The 16,199-nt window shown below is 50.9% G+C and overlaps 1 protein-coding gene and 1 long non-coding RNA gene across 2 annotated transcripts in view; one reads left to right on the forward strand and one right to left on the reverse strand.

Annotated features, from left to right (window-relative positions):
• LOC135280200 (uncharacterized) overlaps window positions 1-16,199 on the forward strand; it is a 109,396-nt gene that overhangs the window by 36,722 nt on the left and 56,475 nt on the right. The window lies entirely within an intron of this gene.
• BOD1 (biorientation of chromosomes in cell division 1) lies at window positions 6,030-11,184 on the reverse strand. The gene is made up of 4 exons (XM_064387784.1): window positions 10,982-11,184; window positions 9,820-9,944; window positions 8,021-8,221; window positions 6,030-6,858 (listed from the first exon to the last, which is right to left on the reverse strand). Exons 1-3 carry the CDS (start codon window positions 11,171-11,173, stop codon window positions 8,023-8,025), a joined length of 516 nt encoding a protein of 171 aa, XP_064243854.1. The 5' UTR covers window positions 11,174-11,184; the 3' UTR covers window positions 6,030-6,858; window positions 8,021-8,022.

Genomic DNA, 16,199 nt, shown 5'->3' on the forward strand with positions numbered 1-16,199 from the left:
CTGCAGTTGCAGTTTAAGTCTCATTTTCTGTCTCTTCCTCCTCATACTCATCAAACCTTTTCCTGAAGAACCTTGTTTAGAGTATCTGTGCCCAGTCAGACTCTCTGCCCTCTGCTGAAACACTTTAAAGGCTCTCCAGTTTTTTAAAATTTCTGATTAAAGCCATAAAGATTTCGACCAATTCTTTGCTGTGCATCAGCTGCTTTTCAGTGAGGGCAATTTAATTCCTATTATGAGCCAGTATCTCATAAACTCGTTTCTTTTGGAGCCCTTTTCCAGTCCCCAAGAACATTATTTCCATGCCTTTATTTCTCTTGGATGGGCTCTCACATTGCAACTGCCCTCGGTTGATGCCTGCAGAATTCTGAACTGCTGGTTTGGCTGGAATGTTCTGCATGGATCACCTCCCAGTAACTCCCAGTGCCTCTGTGTCCTGCAGACTCCTCTGCCTTCAGCTCAGTTTCTTTACTTTTCCTTTGATTTCACTCTCTGCAGAGAAGTCGAAAGCTCTCACAGAGGTAAGGGATGTCATACATATTACATCTACCAAAATTACAAATTATTCATCACAGCTCGATTCAAAGGCAGCTCTGTCATCTCTCCTACTGCTTCTCAGAGATCCTGAAGCCTCCAGAGGAAAACTCTTCTGCTGGGAGAGGTTTTTCTTTTAGGCAATGGCAGAAGGAGCTGAGCTTGGGAAGGACAGATGGAATCTCTTGATCTGATCTGGCAGGACCTGTGGTCAGGGCAGCAAATCATCTCACAAATGCTTCTCATGGTGAGATGATGAAAATCAAAGCAGAAACCAGATTTGTCCTTAGACCTGGAATAATCCTGCTCAGGAAATCCCCCAGGACCACATTTCTTTATTACTGGAAGGTTTCCCTGCCTTTGGGACAGCAAGCACTTCTCTCAAGGTCTGTTCAGTGGGGATGGACAAAGTGCAAAGGAAGCTAATATTTAATCTGACCCACACCCAAACAGCTGAATTTGTCCTGTCTGCAGCATGGACAAAAAAATCAATTGTCTCTTTAGACCTCTCCATTCAGGCTTCCAGGGCTCCCGGGGTGGTGCAGACCTGCCAGCCCCTGTCCCTAAGGGTACCCTGATGGTTCCTCCACACGTGGCAGAGCTTCCTTCACGGGCTTCTTTGGTTTTCCTGCCCAAATCCCCACTGTAACTCACTACAGGCAGCTCCCTCTTGGAGAAGGGAGTGCACACCATGAAACCCTGAGAGCAAACCCTGCCTTGATGCAAAAACTGTAACAAATGGCTTAATTGACAGGGACCACTGTGAAGTTTACCCGCCAAACTTCACCTTTTTCCTTTGTGTGAAGGAGACTGTTTTCCTACAGCACAGGAGGCTTATTTTGAGATCCAGTGAGTCTCATAACCAGGTGAATATTTTACATCCCACCCAAAAGCCCTGCAGCCTGTGGGTGAGCTGCGTTTTGGGGTGACCAGCCCCATTTCAGCCCCACAGCCAGAGCGACGCCAAACAACAAAATCGCATCGCTCAGGGACGGAATTTGTGCTTGATCTAAAATCTCTGATTTCCTGTCTCAAAAACCCCCCAAAACGCAGAAGCCTCATATCTCAAACCCTGCCTGGGGTTGCCTTTTCTGACACAGCTCCTTCCCTGCTGCCTCCCTGCCCCTCGCAGCGCCCGGCGCTCCTGCAGCCCCGCACGTCGGCAGTGGCTGGGGGACAAGGGGGGCTCGGCATGGGCTGCTCGGCCGTGATGTTACCACAGCAACCCCTGCCCTGCGGACCCCTGGGGCTCCCCGGCAGCCACGGGGGCTGGGAAGGCTCGTGTGGATGGGCTGGGGATGGAGCCGCATCCCGGTACCTGCCCCGCTGCCATCCTGGTGCCCGCGGCACCGGCGTGGGGTGAAAAGGGGATTTGTTCCCAAAAGAACCCACTGGGGGTGGCTGCTGGACCCCCCAGCCCTCGAATGTCCGTGACATCCTGGAGGGAGCGGGTGGGGTGTTTTGGGAGCAGGGTCAGCCTGGGGGGGACTGTCAGGTGTCACCTGTGGGGCTGGCAGCTGCCAAATCCCACTTTTCCCAAGCATTTTGGGAAAGATGGGGTTTTGCACGAGATTCTGGCTGTGTGCAAGTGGGTTTTGCACGAGATTCTGTCTTTGTTCTGGTGGGGTTTTTGCACGAGATCCTGGCTGTGTTCAGGTGAGTTTTTGCACAACATTCTGGCTGTGTTCAGGTTGGTTTTTGCAGGAGATTCTGGCAGTGTTCAGGTGGGTTTTTGCAGGAGATTCTGGCAGTGTTCAGGTTGGTTTTTGCAGGAGATTCTGGCTGCGTTCAGATGGGTTTCTGCATGACATTCTGGCAGTGTTCAGATGGGTTTCTGCACAACATTCTGGCAGTGTTCAGATGGGTTTTTGCAGGAGATTCTGGCACTGTTGAGGCTCTCCTGTAGGAAGCAGAGGTTCTGGAGGGGTCACAGATAATCAGCCATCCCTTTTTGCAGGTGAAGCAGCTTTTTTTCCCCCGGGAGGTGATTGGGGTTGGGTTGGGAGGGAAGGCAGTGGCTCAGGTGTTCCTTGGGTGAGATGAGACGAGAAGAACTGCTCCCCTGAGCCCCTGCAGCTGGGCTGAGCCCAGAGTGTTCCAGAGCTCAGGGGAGAGGAGCACAGAGCTCTCCAGAGCAAGGTAAGGCTCTACTGGACTTTATTTGGTGCTTCTTGAAAAGATTTGTGTTAGTGGGGTGCTTTTTGCAAGGTCTTGTGTGTGTGGCATGGCTGGGGAAGCCAGGGGTGAAGGTGTGGAGCTCAGGCTGGTGCTGACCAGGAGCTGCTGTTGGTGATATCTGAGGCTCTTTTCTTGGTCAGAGCAGCCCTGGTTTTACTGGGATGGCAGAAGTTGGGCAGAACTGCCTGGAGGAAGGAGTAAATGTTGGCAGGAGGAGCTGGTGGAGGTGAATGCTGGCAAAGAGGGGTGTGTTTGATGTCCTGGTGTCTCACAGGGAGGGCTCTGGGGGAAGAGTTCCCACCGGGTTTTCTTCTTTTGCTGCGCTTGTGCTGCCCCCTTGTAGAAAACGTAAATTTTGTGAGTGTTCTCAGAACTGTGGTTGTTGCATCTCCCTTTTGCAGAGTTGAAATATGAAACTCATGGCAATGGTTTTCTATTTCTGTCAGAAATCCCTTCCAAAATGGGTATATTTAATGTATAAGGTTGCTTGGAATTCCCAAAGGCCCTAATTCAGCAAACTGCAGCCATCTGTTCTCATGTGAATTCTTTCTAGGGCCAACACCTGAAGTGCTTTGGGGATTTATTTCCATTTTTTCCTTGAGTGAGTGGGGCTCTTTTATAAGTGCACTGAATTCTGTGAGTCAGGGAGATGGAATTGTGACACATGAGGTCCCTCAGCCTGTTCAGGTGGGCTGGACTTGTTGCATTTTGCTTTGGCCAGGTTTGTCCCAGCGCTGCAGGGGATTGCAGGAGCCAGCTCCCAGGCTGATGGCTGAGGTAGCACATTTCTCTGTGCATGGCTGGGCTGGTGTCTAGACTGGGCTGGTCACTGCCCAGTCATGTTCCTGAGGCTGAGCCCACAACTCTGCTCTGTTGTGGGCTCAGCACCTGAATCACAAAAATGCAAGAGCTGCAGCAATGGCTCTGATACGATCTCATGGCACAAGCAGCTGGGGCCTCAGCCTTGCTCACACCTGTGAATTACAGATTTGGGTAGGCCAGGATTTAGAGCTTCACATCCTAAAGCTGGGATTTTGTCCCTGATCACTGGGGCTGTTCACTTCTCTCCCCCAATCCTGGTATTTGTTCCTATTGCTAACTCTCTTGAGAAGTGTCAGAGCGTGCTGTGTGATTTGCATTGGCCAGGCACAGTCGGAGCTCATGGAAACACTTTGGGAAAGCTGTCTCCACACCTTGCTAGGCTGATTCACCCAGCAGGCAGCGAAAGAATCCTGGATCTGCTCGGGATTTGCAGGGAGGAATTGAGAAATGAAGCGAGAGTTGGTCTCCCTCTTACGGCCGAATTCTGAACAGCTGCACTTGGGAAGGAGCAGGAATTCTGTCCTTGGGGATGTGGAGACCCCAGTGCTCACAGCTGAACCCAGCTCTCCTCAGGGAAACTGCTAAAATACATTTTTCACTGCAGTATAAACCACAAAATATCTGTGAAAGAGTTAAACCAATCCAGTTCTCTGTGAGTTTGAGCCCAGAACTGGGCAAATATTTAATTATGGAATTTTAGAATGGCTTGGGCTGGAAGGGACCTTAAAGGTGACACAGATAATGGCAGTTTGTTCTGCTCCTTCTGGTGAAGGCTGTTTGAGTGTGACCCACTCAAAAACTTCCTCTGAAGAATCCAGAACCCACTCAGGTGGAGCTGTGACCTTGATGAGGTGATCAGCAGCTGTGGGTTCTGCCTGCCTCTGTTGGTAAAACCTGCTCCAGGTTTCACTGAAAAGCATCTCTGGAGTTATGGCAGAACAGTTACACAGCAAGTGCCTCAGGGATCATCCCTTTATTTTATGTGAGATTTGCATAAGAAGTTTAAAAAAAATCAGAAAATGCCTATTAATTTAAAGGAAAAATAAGTTTTACTTCAAAAATATGTTACAAACACTTTATTCACCATTTAATTCCTGTTCAGTACTTGGAATTAAGTTTATCTTGGGCTAAAATATGTTTGTTAAAATGGATTACTTTGTGTGTTTGCTGTGCATTACATGTACATTTTTTGGGAATAATGGGGGAAAGGCAATGGAATTCTGCTGGTCAGGTTTTCTATTTGGGACACTGTCAGAGGAACAGAGAGGTCAGAACTGCTGTGTGGCTGCAGGCTTTGATGGAAGAAGAAGAGAGAGTGGGAAAATAAGGAATGTTCTGCAGTAATGCTTGTGCAAACATCTCAGTTTAATGTGAGCTTCTGATTCCTTGAATGTCTTGGATCTCTCTGGCCCCCCAAACTCCTCAGGCTGTGTTTAGCAGAACCTGACTCATTCCCCAGCTTTAGTCCAACATCCTGCTGCAGGGACAATTCCACTTTACACTGGGTACAGCTTTGCTCTTTTGTTCTGCTGTGGGGATTTCTGTTTCATCACTGAGGTTTAAAGGCTGGAATCCTGATTCTGGCTGTGTGACTGGCAGGATTTCATCAAAGGGCACTGCACAAGCCCTTCATCATAAGGACCTGGTGGCTTTTGTCACTGTCCCATTGTGTCAGGGCTGCTTCCAAGGCTCTGATGCAAAGCAGGGACTTCAGAACCCCAACATTAAAGCCTGTGATCCCAAACTGGCTGCCCCAACTCTTCAGGAGCTTCTGTTGTCATCTGAAGTTCCCACAGCCACAGGAGCTGTGCACAGGCTGGGCCCCACCAAAGGCACAGCAGTGGCAGAGCTCAGGGTTAACACAGAGAGAACAATGGAAAAGCCTTTTAAAAACTGGCTGAGTCTATTCTCCTTCACTCCTCTCTTAAAGCAGCCATCAGGTAGGAAATGCAGGCTCAGGTTCCCCCCTCACTGCAGTAAATCCAGCTCAACTTGCTACAAAAAACCCTGAGCTGGTGCCCCTGCTCCCTGACTGCTGCTATTGTCATCCAGAATGTGCCCAAGCACAGTCAGAATCCTTTTCATTTGCTCTTTCTAAACTCTTGAACAATTTTTACCCCTGAATAAATGTTTCAGTTCCAAAGAAGTGGTTGAGAACCCTACCAGGAGGGCTTTTCTGTGGAGGGCTGCCCTTAAGGCCCTAAGGGAAAACATTTATTACACATTTGGAGCAGACTAACTCCCAAACCAACACCCAGGAGAGAAGCCTTTACTCACACAATCCTCAAAATATTTTACATTTTTGAGACTCTTCTGTGGAAAGGATACTAAAATAATCTTACTTCATGACAAGAAACAAGTCCAGGTTGTTAAACCTGGATTAACCCCTAAAATGTGTAAGGTCACAGCTCCAGATGGGTTCCAGCCATCAGGACTCCTGGATTTCTTTAAATAGTTTCTCCTTAAGAAAAACTGCTGAAGAAGCCAGGCCTCAGAGATGCTTTTTGAGGTGTTTTATTGCAAAAAGGTGTGGACATTTGCTGGCAGAACAGGTTATCACATTCTCCATTTGACTGTCATCCAGAGGACACTGCATGCATTCAAGCTGAAAGCATAGGACAGTTCCCACCAGGCACCTGAGAAAGAAAAGTCTTCCAAGCAGAAAAAGACAAATTTCCACCTGATCCCCTACTCTGGTGTGCCCTTTGCTCCCCAGAGTTCCCTGGGAAGCAGGAGTGACATCAGCTATAGCACAGCCAACTGTAAACATGCTCCTGTGTTCAACAGAATTGATCTGGATGGTGGATGCTGAAGCTTCAGCTCCAGTTTTGAACAGGAAATGCCTTTCCCAAAGCAGGCAGTGCAGTGATTTCCACCTGTCCTGGCACCTGCTGCTCCCTGTAACCAGCAGAGGCACACGAGGCTTCTATCACAGCAAATCTGACAGCTCTACGTGGTCTCCAAAAAACACCCCACCCCCAAACCCTCCTTCCTCTCTTTGTGCTCCTTGTAGCACCTCAACCCTCTTCCCCACTCCCTCCAGACAGCAGACAACTCCCTTTTTCCCTTCCCACCCCTTGCCCAAAGGCATGACTGATGAATAGATGCTGCAGTTCACAGCAGAGATGTCTCCACACTTGGGCTGTCCCTCCACAGGCAGAGCTCCAGGTGCACCTGAATTTCCCCATTTCAGTGCCTGTTTCCCACAGGCCTAATAAAGGTTAATCATCTTTGGCAGACAGCAACCCTGCACCAAAGGGAACAAGGAATCCATTGCCAGTCTAACAGGGCATGTTGCAACTGCAGCTGCTCAGCAGCAGGATCTCCCTGCAAGGGAAAAAAAAAAAGAGATATTTTAGAGGATGTAAAAGCACCTTCACAAGTCAGTGCATTAGGACTGATCAGGATATATTAACAACTGCACTTTGCTGTGGGCTATAATGGACTTTTAAACCACTTGAACCAGACAAATGCAAAAATTCAAGGCATTAAAGCTGCAAGTCACAAGCAAATAATTCAGGGTGATGCTACAGCCACTTAAACTTCTACTATTAAGCTAAACCCCTGTGCTGGTTGCTCTGCTAATTCCAAGCATTAGCACAGCCACTGCAGGTTCTTATTCCTCCTAAATAAATCAGTTGTGGATTATATGGAGCATTTTTGCTCTCAGAAAGCCCTGGCAGATGGAACAACAACTGACAATTAACTTCCTTTCATGCAGCATGGTTTTAAGTTCCCCCAGCAAAGCTGCAGATTGAAATTTCCCACCAAGGCAGTGGTTCCTCAATATCCAAAAGAACCTTTGCAACCTTAGCACAAGGTGTGCCCATCTTTGCTAGGACAGAGGAGCAGTTATGGCCCCCTGAGGCCCCTGGAGTTATTTTAATCACAAAAGCCAGAATGAACTTGTTTGCCACAAGGGCACCCTCAGTCCTTGCAGCTGGAAGATCCAGGTTGCTCTATTTAAATCAGTTTTGGAGTGAACAGTTTTTCACTCCCAGAGATGTTGCCCTTACTCCAGCAGGACTATTTTGGTCAGTGACAGTTCAACACTCCAGTGTTTGTTCTGAAGCAGAGATACCCAAAACACTCAATGTTAAGCCACCATAACTTGTCACCACTCTGTTCCCACTGTGTTTCAGTACATGATAGGTATTTTTTATCCATTTGACACAGTTCTGAAGGCAATGCAGCCACTTCCATGTTAATGCTGCTGGATATGCTTTTTCTTTTTAATAAAAGGCCTTTTGGGCTGATCCAAACCCAGCTCTGGCAGAGTGCACAGTGTTCCTTGATAGCTGATTTACATCATCCCCATGTCTTAGTCCCAGTTATTTTTAGCAGCCACTGGAGTGGCAGAGGGCTGTGTGACAATGACAACAGGCTGCTGATCAAAGTGTCCCCCCTGCCAGCCCTCCTCTATCTTGCACTGCACAAATGCAGAGATGAGGCACAAGGAATGTCAGCACTAAGTGCAGAGATACCAGACCTTTAGGAGGCATCCTGAGAGGGAGCAGGAGGATCTTTATTCTCAGGCTCTGGAGGAGGAGCTGGCACATTTTCCTCTTTCTTTTGTGCAGCCAAAAATTCATGAATCGCCCTCTCTATCTGAGGCCTGAAGATGTGGTTTAGTTTTGGATCCACCACCTGAGAAATAATTCTGTCCACTCCAGCTTCCAGCATTCCTGACCTTGAACAAAGACAAAGAAGTCATTCAACTCCTCTGAAAAACTTCTCCCCAATCTCCTCCAGGAACTCTCCAGAGCCCTCCTGTCAACTGCAATTAGCATTAACATGGTGAGAACTGCAGCCTACTCAGGAGATCCTTAACAGGGACTTGTTTCACTCACCTATTTCTCTCCCTGCTCCCTACAGAATTAACAACTCACATCTGGTCTCCCAGGTACTTAAATGACACCTTGGCCAAGAGCCTCTTTTAACAGAGCTCCCGTGGAAACCAGGTCAACATGAAAGCAAACAAACACATTTTGGCACAAGAAGAGAAATAAACTATTCTGAGGAGGAGGGCAGGTGAGAGCAAAGGCTTTTTTTTGGCTGAGTGGAGGGAGAAGAGCCCTGCCCCCTCACAACAGGACTGTCACTTGCTCCTTGTAACAGTCTAGACAGATGGGAATGAATTAAAAAAGGGTATGAATTATAAAAACAAGGCAGTGAGCACACAGCACAGGCTCTGGGCTGAGCAGCAGGAACTGGAGTGGCTGTGGCAGGCCCCTGGATGGTGGGGCACAGCCTGTCTGGGAGGGTTAAGTCATGTCTGCAAGGGAGCAGGGACAGGAAATGGAGATGTTCCTGGCACTGGGAGGGGAGCCTCGGGATGGTGAGGCTGTGAAGGATGCAGAGACAGCAGCAACAGCAGCCTGGGTGGGCAGGACACACACCTGGGCACCCCCAGGGCTCAGCCCTGCCCTCCAGGAGTGACAGGGACTGTTCAGCCTCCCCTGGGGCTGTTCTTTATGCTGCAGCATTTTGTGTCATAACTCGTCCTCCTCTCCTTGACTAAAACTCAGCAGCTCTGGGAAGCAGCTTCTGTCAGTCACAGGATGGTTTGGGTTGGAAGGGACCTTAAAAATCATCCAGTGCCACCCCTGCCAGGGCAGGGACACCTTCCACTGTCCCAGGCTGCTCCAAGCACCTGTGCCAGGGCTGCCCACCCTCACAGGAAGGATTTATTCCAATATCCCATCTAACCCTGCTCTCTCAGGTGAAGCCATTCCCCCTTATCCTGTCCCTCCAGTTCTCTCCCCATCCTGTTGGCTCCTTCAGGCACTGTGAGCCCACACTGGGGTCACCCCAGAGCTCCTCCTGTCCAAGCCCAGCTCTCCCAGCAGAGCTGCCCCAGCCCTCTGCCCATCCTGGTGCTCCCCAGTGCAGTGTCTGGAGCAGCTGGACAGGAACTGGTGCAGAGATTGCTGTGACAGGGGCTGGACTCACACACAAACCTCTGGCATCCTCAGGACTCTTTCTTTAAAGAATCTTTAAAGGCTCTTCTTTTTCCTGAAAGTTAAGGTCAAGGTCATCCAGCTCAGTACAGCATTTTGCAGCAATAATTTGGACAGCAAATATAAATATTTCACCACTCCAACCCACCCATTTCAGGCAGAGCAACAATGTGCATTCTGGGGAGAGTGCAGCCTGCACTGACTCTCACAATGAGACTCGGGGAGGACAACAAAGTGCTGTGACACACTGAATTGTGCCAGTGCTGCCTTGCCTTAGGTGGTTTAGGTTTACAAAATGGCATTTGCTGTGCAGGCTGCTGTCACTCACTGGATCACACTCTGCCTCAGCCCGTTCCGCAGCTGGTTCTTGTTCATGGCTGGGTTCCACTCCTGCTTGTCCAGGTGGGTCGAGACAAAGTTGTCAACTTTCTGCCTCAGGTTCTGATAGGCTGGCTAAAAAAAAAAAAAATAAAAATAAACGCAGTTCAGCAGCTCAAATAGCTCCCAACAGCCAGAGGCCTGCACAGTGCAGCTACTGTCACACACAGAGCCCTGCTGCCTGTGCTTCCCTCCCTGAACAAAGACAATCCTGTTTTCCCTGAGAACACAACTGGACGTTGCACAGAACGCTCAGTGTTGTAATAATTCAACCAGCTGGGTAGATTGGGGCTGAAACTGCAGTGAAATGCAAGCTGTGCAGACAGAGGCTGTTTAAGCAGAGTTCTTGTTGTCTGGAAAGCCTCCACCCCAGAATTCCAGGAATCTGGCTGGGCAGTGCTGTCACTGAACAAGAACTTGAATTATTTGCTTCTGTGGCACTGGCAGAGAAGATAAGAATAAAAATATAAAATTGTAATTTTAAAGATATAATTATAATTATTTCAGTTTTTTTCAGAGGAGCTGTGATTCCACTGAAGAGGAACTTAATTAACAAATTAATTTAAATGCTCAGGACCATCCACATCCTGGATGCAAGGGAAGGAGAAGAGGGAAACAGGGATGTTTCAGAGTTTGATGTGTCTGTCCTGGGTGAGGAGGGCAGAGCCCAGGACAGGGCTCCTGCTGGAAGAACAAAAGCTTTGAGAAAGCAAAATTCACCAAAAAACGTTGAATTTTGATAGTCACTGAAAACAATCCAACTCAATACTGACAGCCTAGTTCAATACTGGCAACAAATGATGAGGAGTTCGTTGTGGCTGAGAAAAAATTAATGTCAAAAATTAATGTCAAGCAGTCTGAGACAATCTACTCAGGAAACAAAGGTTAAATGTCGGTTTGAGGGTTTGGGGCTACAGGGACGTTTGAGAATATGGGAATTTTTGAGATACAGCTTGGGAGCAGCACTGTTCCTATGGGAAGGTGTTTCCCCGGGAAAGCTGGGCTGAGGGAGGAAAGGCTGAGCCTGCTCCCGGCCCGTTCTCTGCCCGGGGTGTGGATGCGGCCGCAGGGCTGCCCCGAACGCGGCGGGCCCGGCCTCGCTGCCCCGGTACCTTGGTGTCCACGTCGGCCAGGCAGTCGCGGCGGAAGCCGTCGAAGAGGCCGCGGCTCTTGAGCTGCTCCACGATGATGGCGATGAGCTGCGGGTCCCCGGGCGGCAGCGAGCCGGGGTCGGCGGGCCCGGGCCCCGCGGGCCCCGCGCCGCCGCCCGCGCCCGCCGCGGCCCCGCCGCCGCTCTCCGACATCGCCCGCGGCCTCCGCGCCGGCGCGCGCCGATGCTGTCACCGCGTCGCGCTGCATCACGGGGAGGCGAGTTCTCCTCAACAGCGATGCTATACGCTGAGCAGTGCTGTAGAACTACAAATCCCAGCGTGAAGCGCGGCGCGGCCAAGAGAAACGGCGGAAAGGCGGGCGCGTTGCTGTCGCGGTGCGTCTTGGGAGTTGTAGTTCGCGGGACTGTGGGGACCCTCCCCGCATCCAGCGGCGGCGGTGCGGGATCAGCCGGCCGGGGCGGTCACAGGGCTCCCCGTGTCCCCCCGGAACGCGATCAGCCGGGCAGAGGGCCCGGGTGTTCCTCAGCACGGCCCGGGTGCCCCAGGTGTGCCGCTGGACGTTCAGGGATCTGATAACAGCGATGATAACAGCGAGGTTGTGACTGGCGCGTTTTTCTGTGCTGTAGTGAGCGCAGAGATAATGCAAATTGCGAAGAAAATACATGAAATTGTGTGGGATCGTGCTGTATTTCTATCGGGATCCTGAGACCCGGCTGCCCTCAGCAGGGGCTGTGTGTGCTGGGACCATCGCTGACACCGGGAGCTGCCGGCACAAACCCCACACGCTGGGTTTGCTCCCTTGGGAGCCATGTTGTACGCAATAAAGATATTCCCGTCCCGATCGGATATTCCCATCTCAGCCGGATATTCCCGTGTTAATTCAGGAGGACAAGCAGTGCAGGAATGCAATCACAGAATCCCGGAACAGTTGAGGGACCTCAAAGTTCATCTTATTCCATCCCTGCCATGGCAGGGACACCTCCCACTGTCCCAGGCTGCTCCAAACCCATCCAGCCTGGCCTTGGGCACTGCCAGGGATCCAGGGGCAGCCCCAGCTGCTCTGGGCACCCTGTGCCAGGGCTGCCCACCCTCACAGGGAGGCTCTGAGGAGAGAAGAGGGACAGTGGCAGCGTGCACAGACCCCGACACCTCCTGTGACAGCCGTGCTTTGGGGACACGCAGGAGCTCCTGGCGCAGCAGAATCCGTCCCCGTGCCTGGTCACTGTCACTGCTGGGTCTCTGGGATGGCTGTGGAACCCCCAGGGCTCATCCCGGCACTCAGGAGTGTCCCTGGAGTGGTTCCTGTCCGACACTGCCGGCAGCCCTCTGTCCCCTCCGGGTGACACCCACCCGGCACCGCTCTGGTGGGGCTGTGGCGCTGCCCTGGGCCCCGCGGGGATCTGTGGGTGTCACTCCATGGCTTTTGACCTTCGTGCTGGTGTCACACGTGTGACAGCAGTGACAGGACAACCCAGAGACTGCTTAGAGCCAGGACAGGAGTTTGGTAAAACAGATCTGCCAGGACTCTGCACCTCCTCTCTGGGCAGGTTTTAGGGCACACGAGCTTGTTTTCTCCCAAGGCAGGAGAGTCAGAATATCCCAAGTTGGAGGGGACCCACAGGATCATCTGGCCCTGCACAGCCCCAAAATCCCACCCTGGGTGTCCAAGCCCTCCTGGAGCTCTGGCAGCCTCGGGCTGTGCCCATCCCTGGGGAGCCTGGGCAGTGCCAGAACCCTCTGGGGAAGAACCTTTCCCAAAATCCACCCTGACCCAGACCTTCCCTGGTCGCTGCTCGGGGACAGGGACAGGAGCAGGGACAGGAGCGGAGCCGCGGTGCCGTTCGGAGCGGGGGAAGCAGCGCGGCCATCCCGGCAGGTGGTACCCGGTCCCCGTGCCGGTCCCCATCCCATCGCCGCTCCGTGTCACCCCGGGCAGGGACGTAATTAATGGGGTTTAGCCTCGCTGTGGAGCCGGCAGAGGGGTGGCTCCTCTCTTGGGACCCTCGCAGCCAGGCAGCGATGGAGGGGGCGGAAATTTATTTATTTATATATTTTATTTTATTTTATTTTATTTTATTTTATTTTATTTTATTTTATTTTATTTTATTTTATTTTATTTTATTTTATTTTATTTTATTTTATTTTATTTTATTTTATTTTATTTTATGGGATTTTCCTGCTGTCCTGGGCTGGCTCCTTGCCGACGAAGAGCTGAGAGGCAGCGGCGACCTCAAAGGCAAAACCCTTCAGCAGCACAGAATCGGGGACTGCCCCGAGCAAAGATCCCTCCCAATTAACAAATTACTGGAAGAGACTGTGAGCATTTGTGATGCAGGAGGGGAAAATCCTCAGTGCAACCTGCGGTACCGGGATGCTCCCGGCTGCTCTGGAGCTGCCCCGGGAGGCTCCTGGTTGCTCTGGAACATCCCCGGGATGCTCCCGGCTGCTCTGGAGCTCCTTGCCCCCGTGCTGCTCCTGCTGCAGGAGCAGAGCGCTGCTCCAAGTCCCCGTGTGAGGTCTGTGCCTTTTCCTGTGGCTGGATGCAGTGACCTCTTTCCCACGGTGGCACAATTGATGTTCCGAGGCAGAACAGAGGGGGCAAAGCAGGTAGTGATGAGATAATGAGGGTTCACGGGTTCTCTTACAAGCTGTGGGGTCGAGGTCAAGCGGTGTTTAATAGTTTTGAGATCTGGAGCAGGGGGGAAGAGAAAAACAGAGCGTTTAATCTGTTTTATCTGTGTGTTTTTGCCCAACATCACAGCACACAGCGAGAGCATTAAACTGTGGTGCCTTAGATAAAGCAGGCTGGCCCCCAGGGAGCAGAACTGTGAACCTCTCCTTGAATCACATCCCCAGTACAAAATTTATGAGATCTGTGAACTCTCCCTATATCCGTGGCCTCGAGGAAAGCTTCAGGCAGTTTCCACAGTTCAGGTCAGTAGAAGACTCAGGAAGGGAGAATTTTTGCCTGTTTGCTGTCGTGTTGCAGATGCAGTTCTCCTGATAGGATAAATGCTTAGGCTGAGAGGAAGCAAATTTGTAAAGCTTAGGGAGAAAGATTATTTCAGGTGAAATAAATAGAAAAAAATTGGTGTAGAAAGTTACTTGGATCAAGATGGCAATCAATGATTTTTTATTTATTTTCCTGTGTTAGAGGAACCCCATTCCTTTGGCTGATCAGGGAGATGTGGGCATTAATTGTAATTTCAATTTGTGAAAAACCTGAATTCCAGTCACACTTTCTGTCACAGATGATCAGAGCCAGAGGTCAGTCCTTTCTTTGTCAGTGTTTGTCATCACTGCATTGCACATTTCCTCCATTCTCAGCCCCTTCTTCACCCCCCTCCTGTCACCACAATCACAAGAGCTGTAGAGCAGCACCTCTTCCCATGGAAATTCTGATACCACAGGGGAAAAGCCATCTCTGCTACAGCTGCCTGCAAAGAGTTCCTGGTTGTTGCAATTGACAAAACCAACTTGTTCCCAAAAAGTGGTGTGAATGAAATCTATTTTTATGGGGGCTCGTTTCTGCTCCTTAAAGCTCTCAGTGAAAACTCACATTGTGATGCTGCATGAGCCAGGAGGTCCTGGAAGGGGTGTGGAGCTGGCAGGGTGTGAATTCCCATGTGGAATATGCAGCAGTGGAGTCCTGCCTGTGCTCACTCTCATTTGAGTCCTTGTTCCCTCAGCTTCTCATTTTCATGGGGTTTGTGTAAACCAATTCCTGCTGCAGGGCGTGTTCTGTGTCAATCCTCTGTGGAGATGGAGTTTGTTCCTTCCTCAGCAGTGGGGACCAGATCTCCACCTCTGTGTTTGGCCTGGCACGATCCTGCCCATCTCTGATGCTCGGGAGCAGGGCAGCTGCTGGACAGGCAGGAAAAGCCAACATTCCAGAGCATCTCATCAACCCTGAGCTGTTTCTTCTTGAGATCCAGTCAAAGCTGGGTTCATCATCATCCTCATGAGGATTTCTTCCTGGAAAGGCATTGGCACAGGGAGATTTGGAGTGCCCATCCCTGGAGGTGTCCAAGGAGGTGGCACTGAGTGCTCTGGGCTGGGGATGGGGCACAGCAGGGACTGGATGGGCTGGGAGGGCTTTTCCAGCCTCAGGGATCCTGGGATTTGCAGTGGGGTGATGGCTGTGGCTGGGGACAGGAGAAGGTTTGTTCCTCCCTCAAGGTTTTCCCCTTCTCTGTTGAAAGACAAACTGTTCAGAGGAGACATGGTTGGCAGTTTGCTCTTCCTTGCCCTGGAAACCTCTGCCACAAAATGAGAAGCCACTTAGTGAGTCTGATTTCTCCCAGCTTTGCCCCTGCCAATGATTAAGATGAGAGAGCTGGGATAGTTGGTGAAAAACCTGGGATAGATGATGAAAATCCTGGGACAGGTGGCTGTGCCAGGCACTGCCAGTGCTGGAATGCAGATGGAATTACCATGGGCAGCCTTGCAGAGGCAAAACCCAGCTGCTCCAGGCAGGAGCTGTGGAGCTGCTTCCCTTCCTCCCTGTGCTGGCACCTCCAGCAGCACAGACCCAAATCTGCTTTGCTGTCCTTGGCAGGGGAGCTTTGTCCCAGGTGTGTTTGCAACCCAGATCCTGCCCTGGGACCTGGAAAAATGTGAGATTTGGAACGAGCTCATCCAAACCAAGGTGAATCCAGCAGGGTGGCAGTGCAGCTAAATTTGCTCCTGTCCTTTAGCAGCATTCCCGCTGTGCCTGCTGGCTTTGGGCCACGTTTGCCTATTTTTTGTAGGGTTGTGTTGTTTTGCAGAAACTCAGGTGGAATATTCACACAGAAAATCCTGAGTTGGAAGGAACCCATAGGGATCAGACAGTGGAACTCCTGGCCATGCCGAGACACCCCAACAATCCCACCCTGAGAGCGTTATCCAAGCTCTCCTGGAGCTCTGGCAGCCCTGGGCTGTGCCCATCTCCTGGGGATCCTGTTTGGAGCTGGGCTCAGGATCACAACCCTGGTCCTTTTGGTGCCAGCCACCCCAAAGCTGGGTTTGATCTTTTCCCCAGACTTTGGAGGAGTTAAACACCCTCCGTGTTCCCTGGGGCTCTGTGTGCATCAGGGTCAGCGCCAGAGTTTGGAGATCCTGGAGATTTACACAACCAACAGCTTGGCTGTGCAGGTGGCAAATTATTGAAAGAGTTGGGAAACTGCAGGAATGTTCCCCAGCCCATAATTCTCTCCCAAAGAATGCTCACCATGCA

Source organism: Passer domesticus, chromosome 13, assembly GCF_036417665.1.
Source record: "Passer domesticus isolate bPasDom1 chromosome 13, bPasDom1.hap1, whole genome shotgun sequence".
Taxonomy (NCBI): Eukaryota; Metazoa; Chordata; class Aves; order Passeriformes; family Passeridae; genus Passer; species Passer domesticus.

What these genes read in the sequence shown, in the direction of transcription:
- BOD1 (XM_064387784.1), bottom strand. Translation starts at nt 11,173, where the DNA reads ATGTCGGAGAGCGGCGGCGGGGCCGCGGCGGGCGCGGGCGGCGGCGCG. An exon ending in TGGCCGACGTGGACACCAAG is followed by an intron (nt 9,945 to 10,981) that starts GTACCGGGGCAG and finishes TTTTTTTTTTAG; the next exon opens with CCAGCCTATCAGAACCTGAG. An exon ending in CTGAGGCAGAGTGTGATCCA is followed by an intron (nt 8,222 to 9,819) that starts GTGAGTGACAGC and finishes TCTTTGTTCAAG; the next exon opens with GTCAGGAATGCTGGAAGCTG.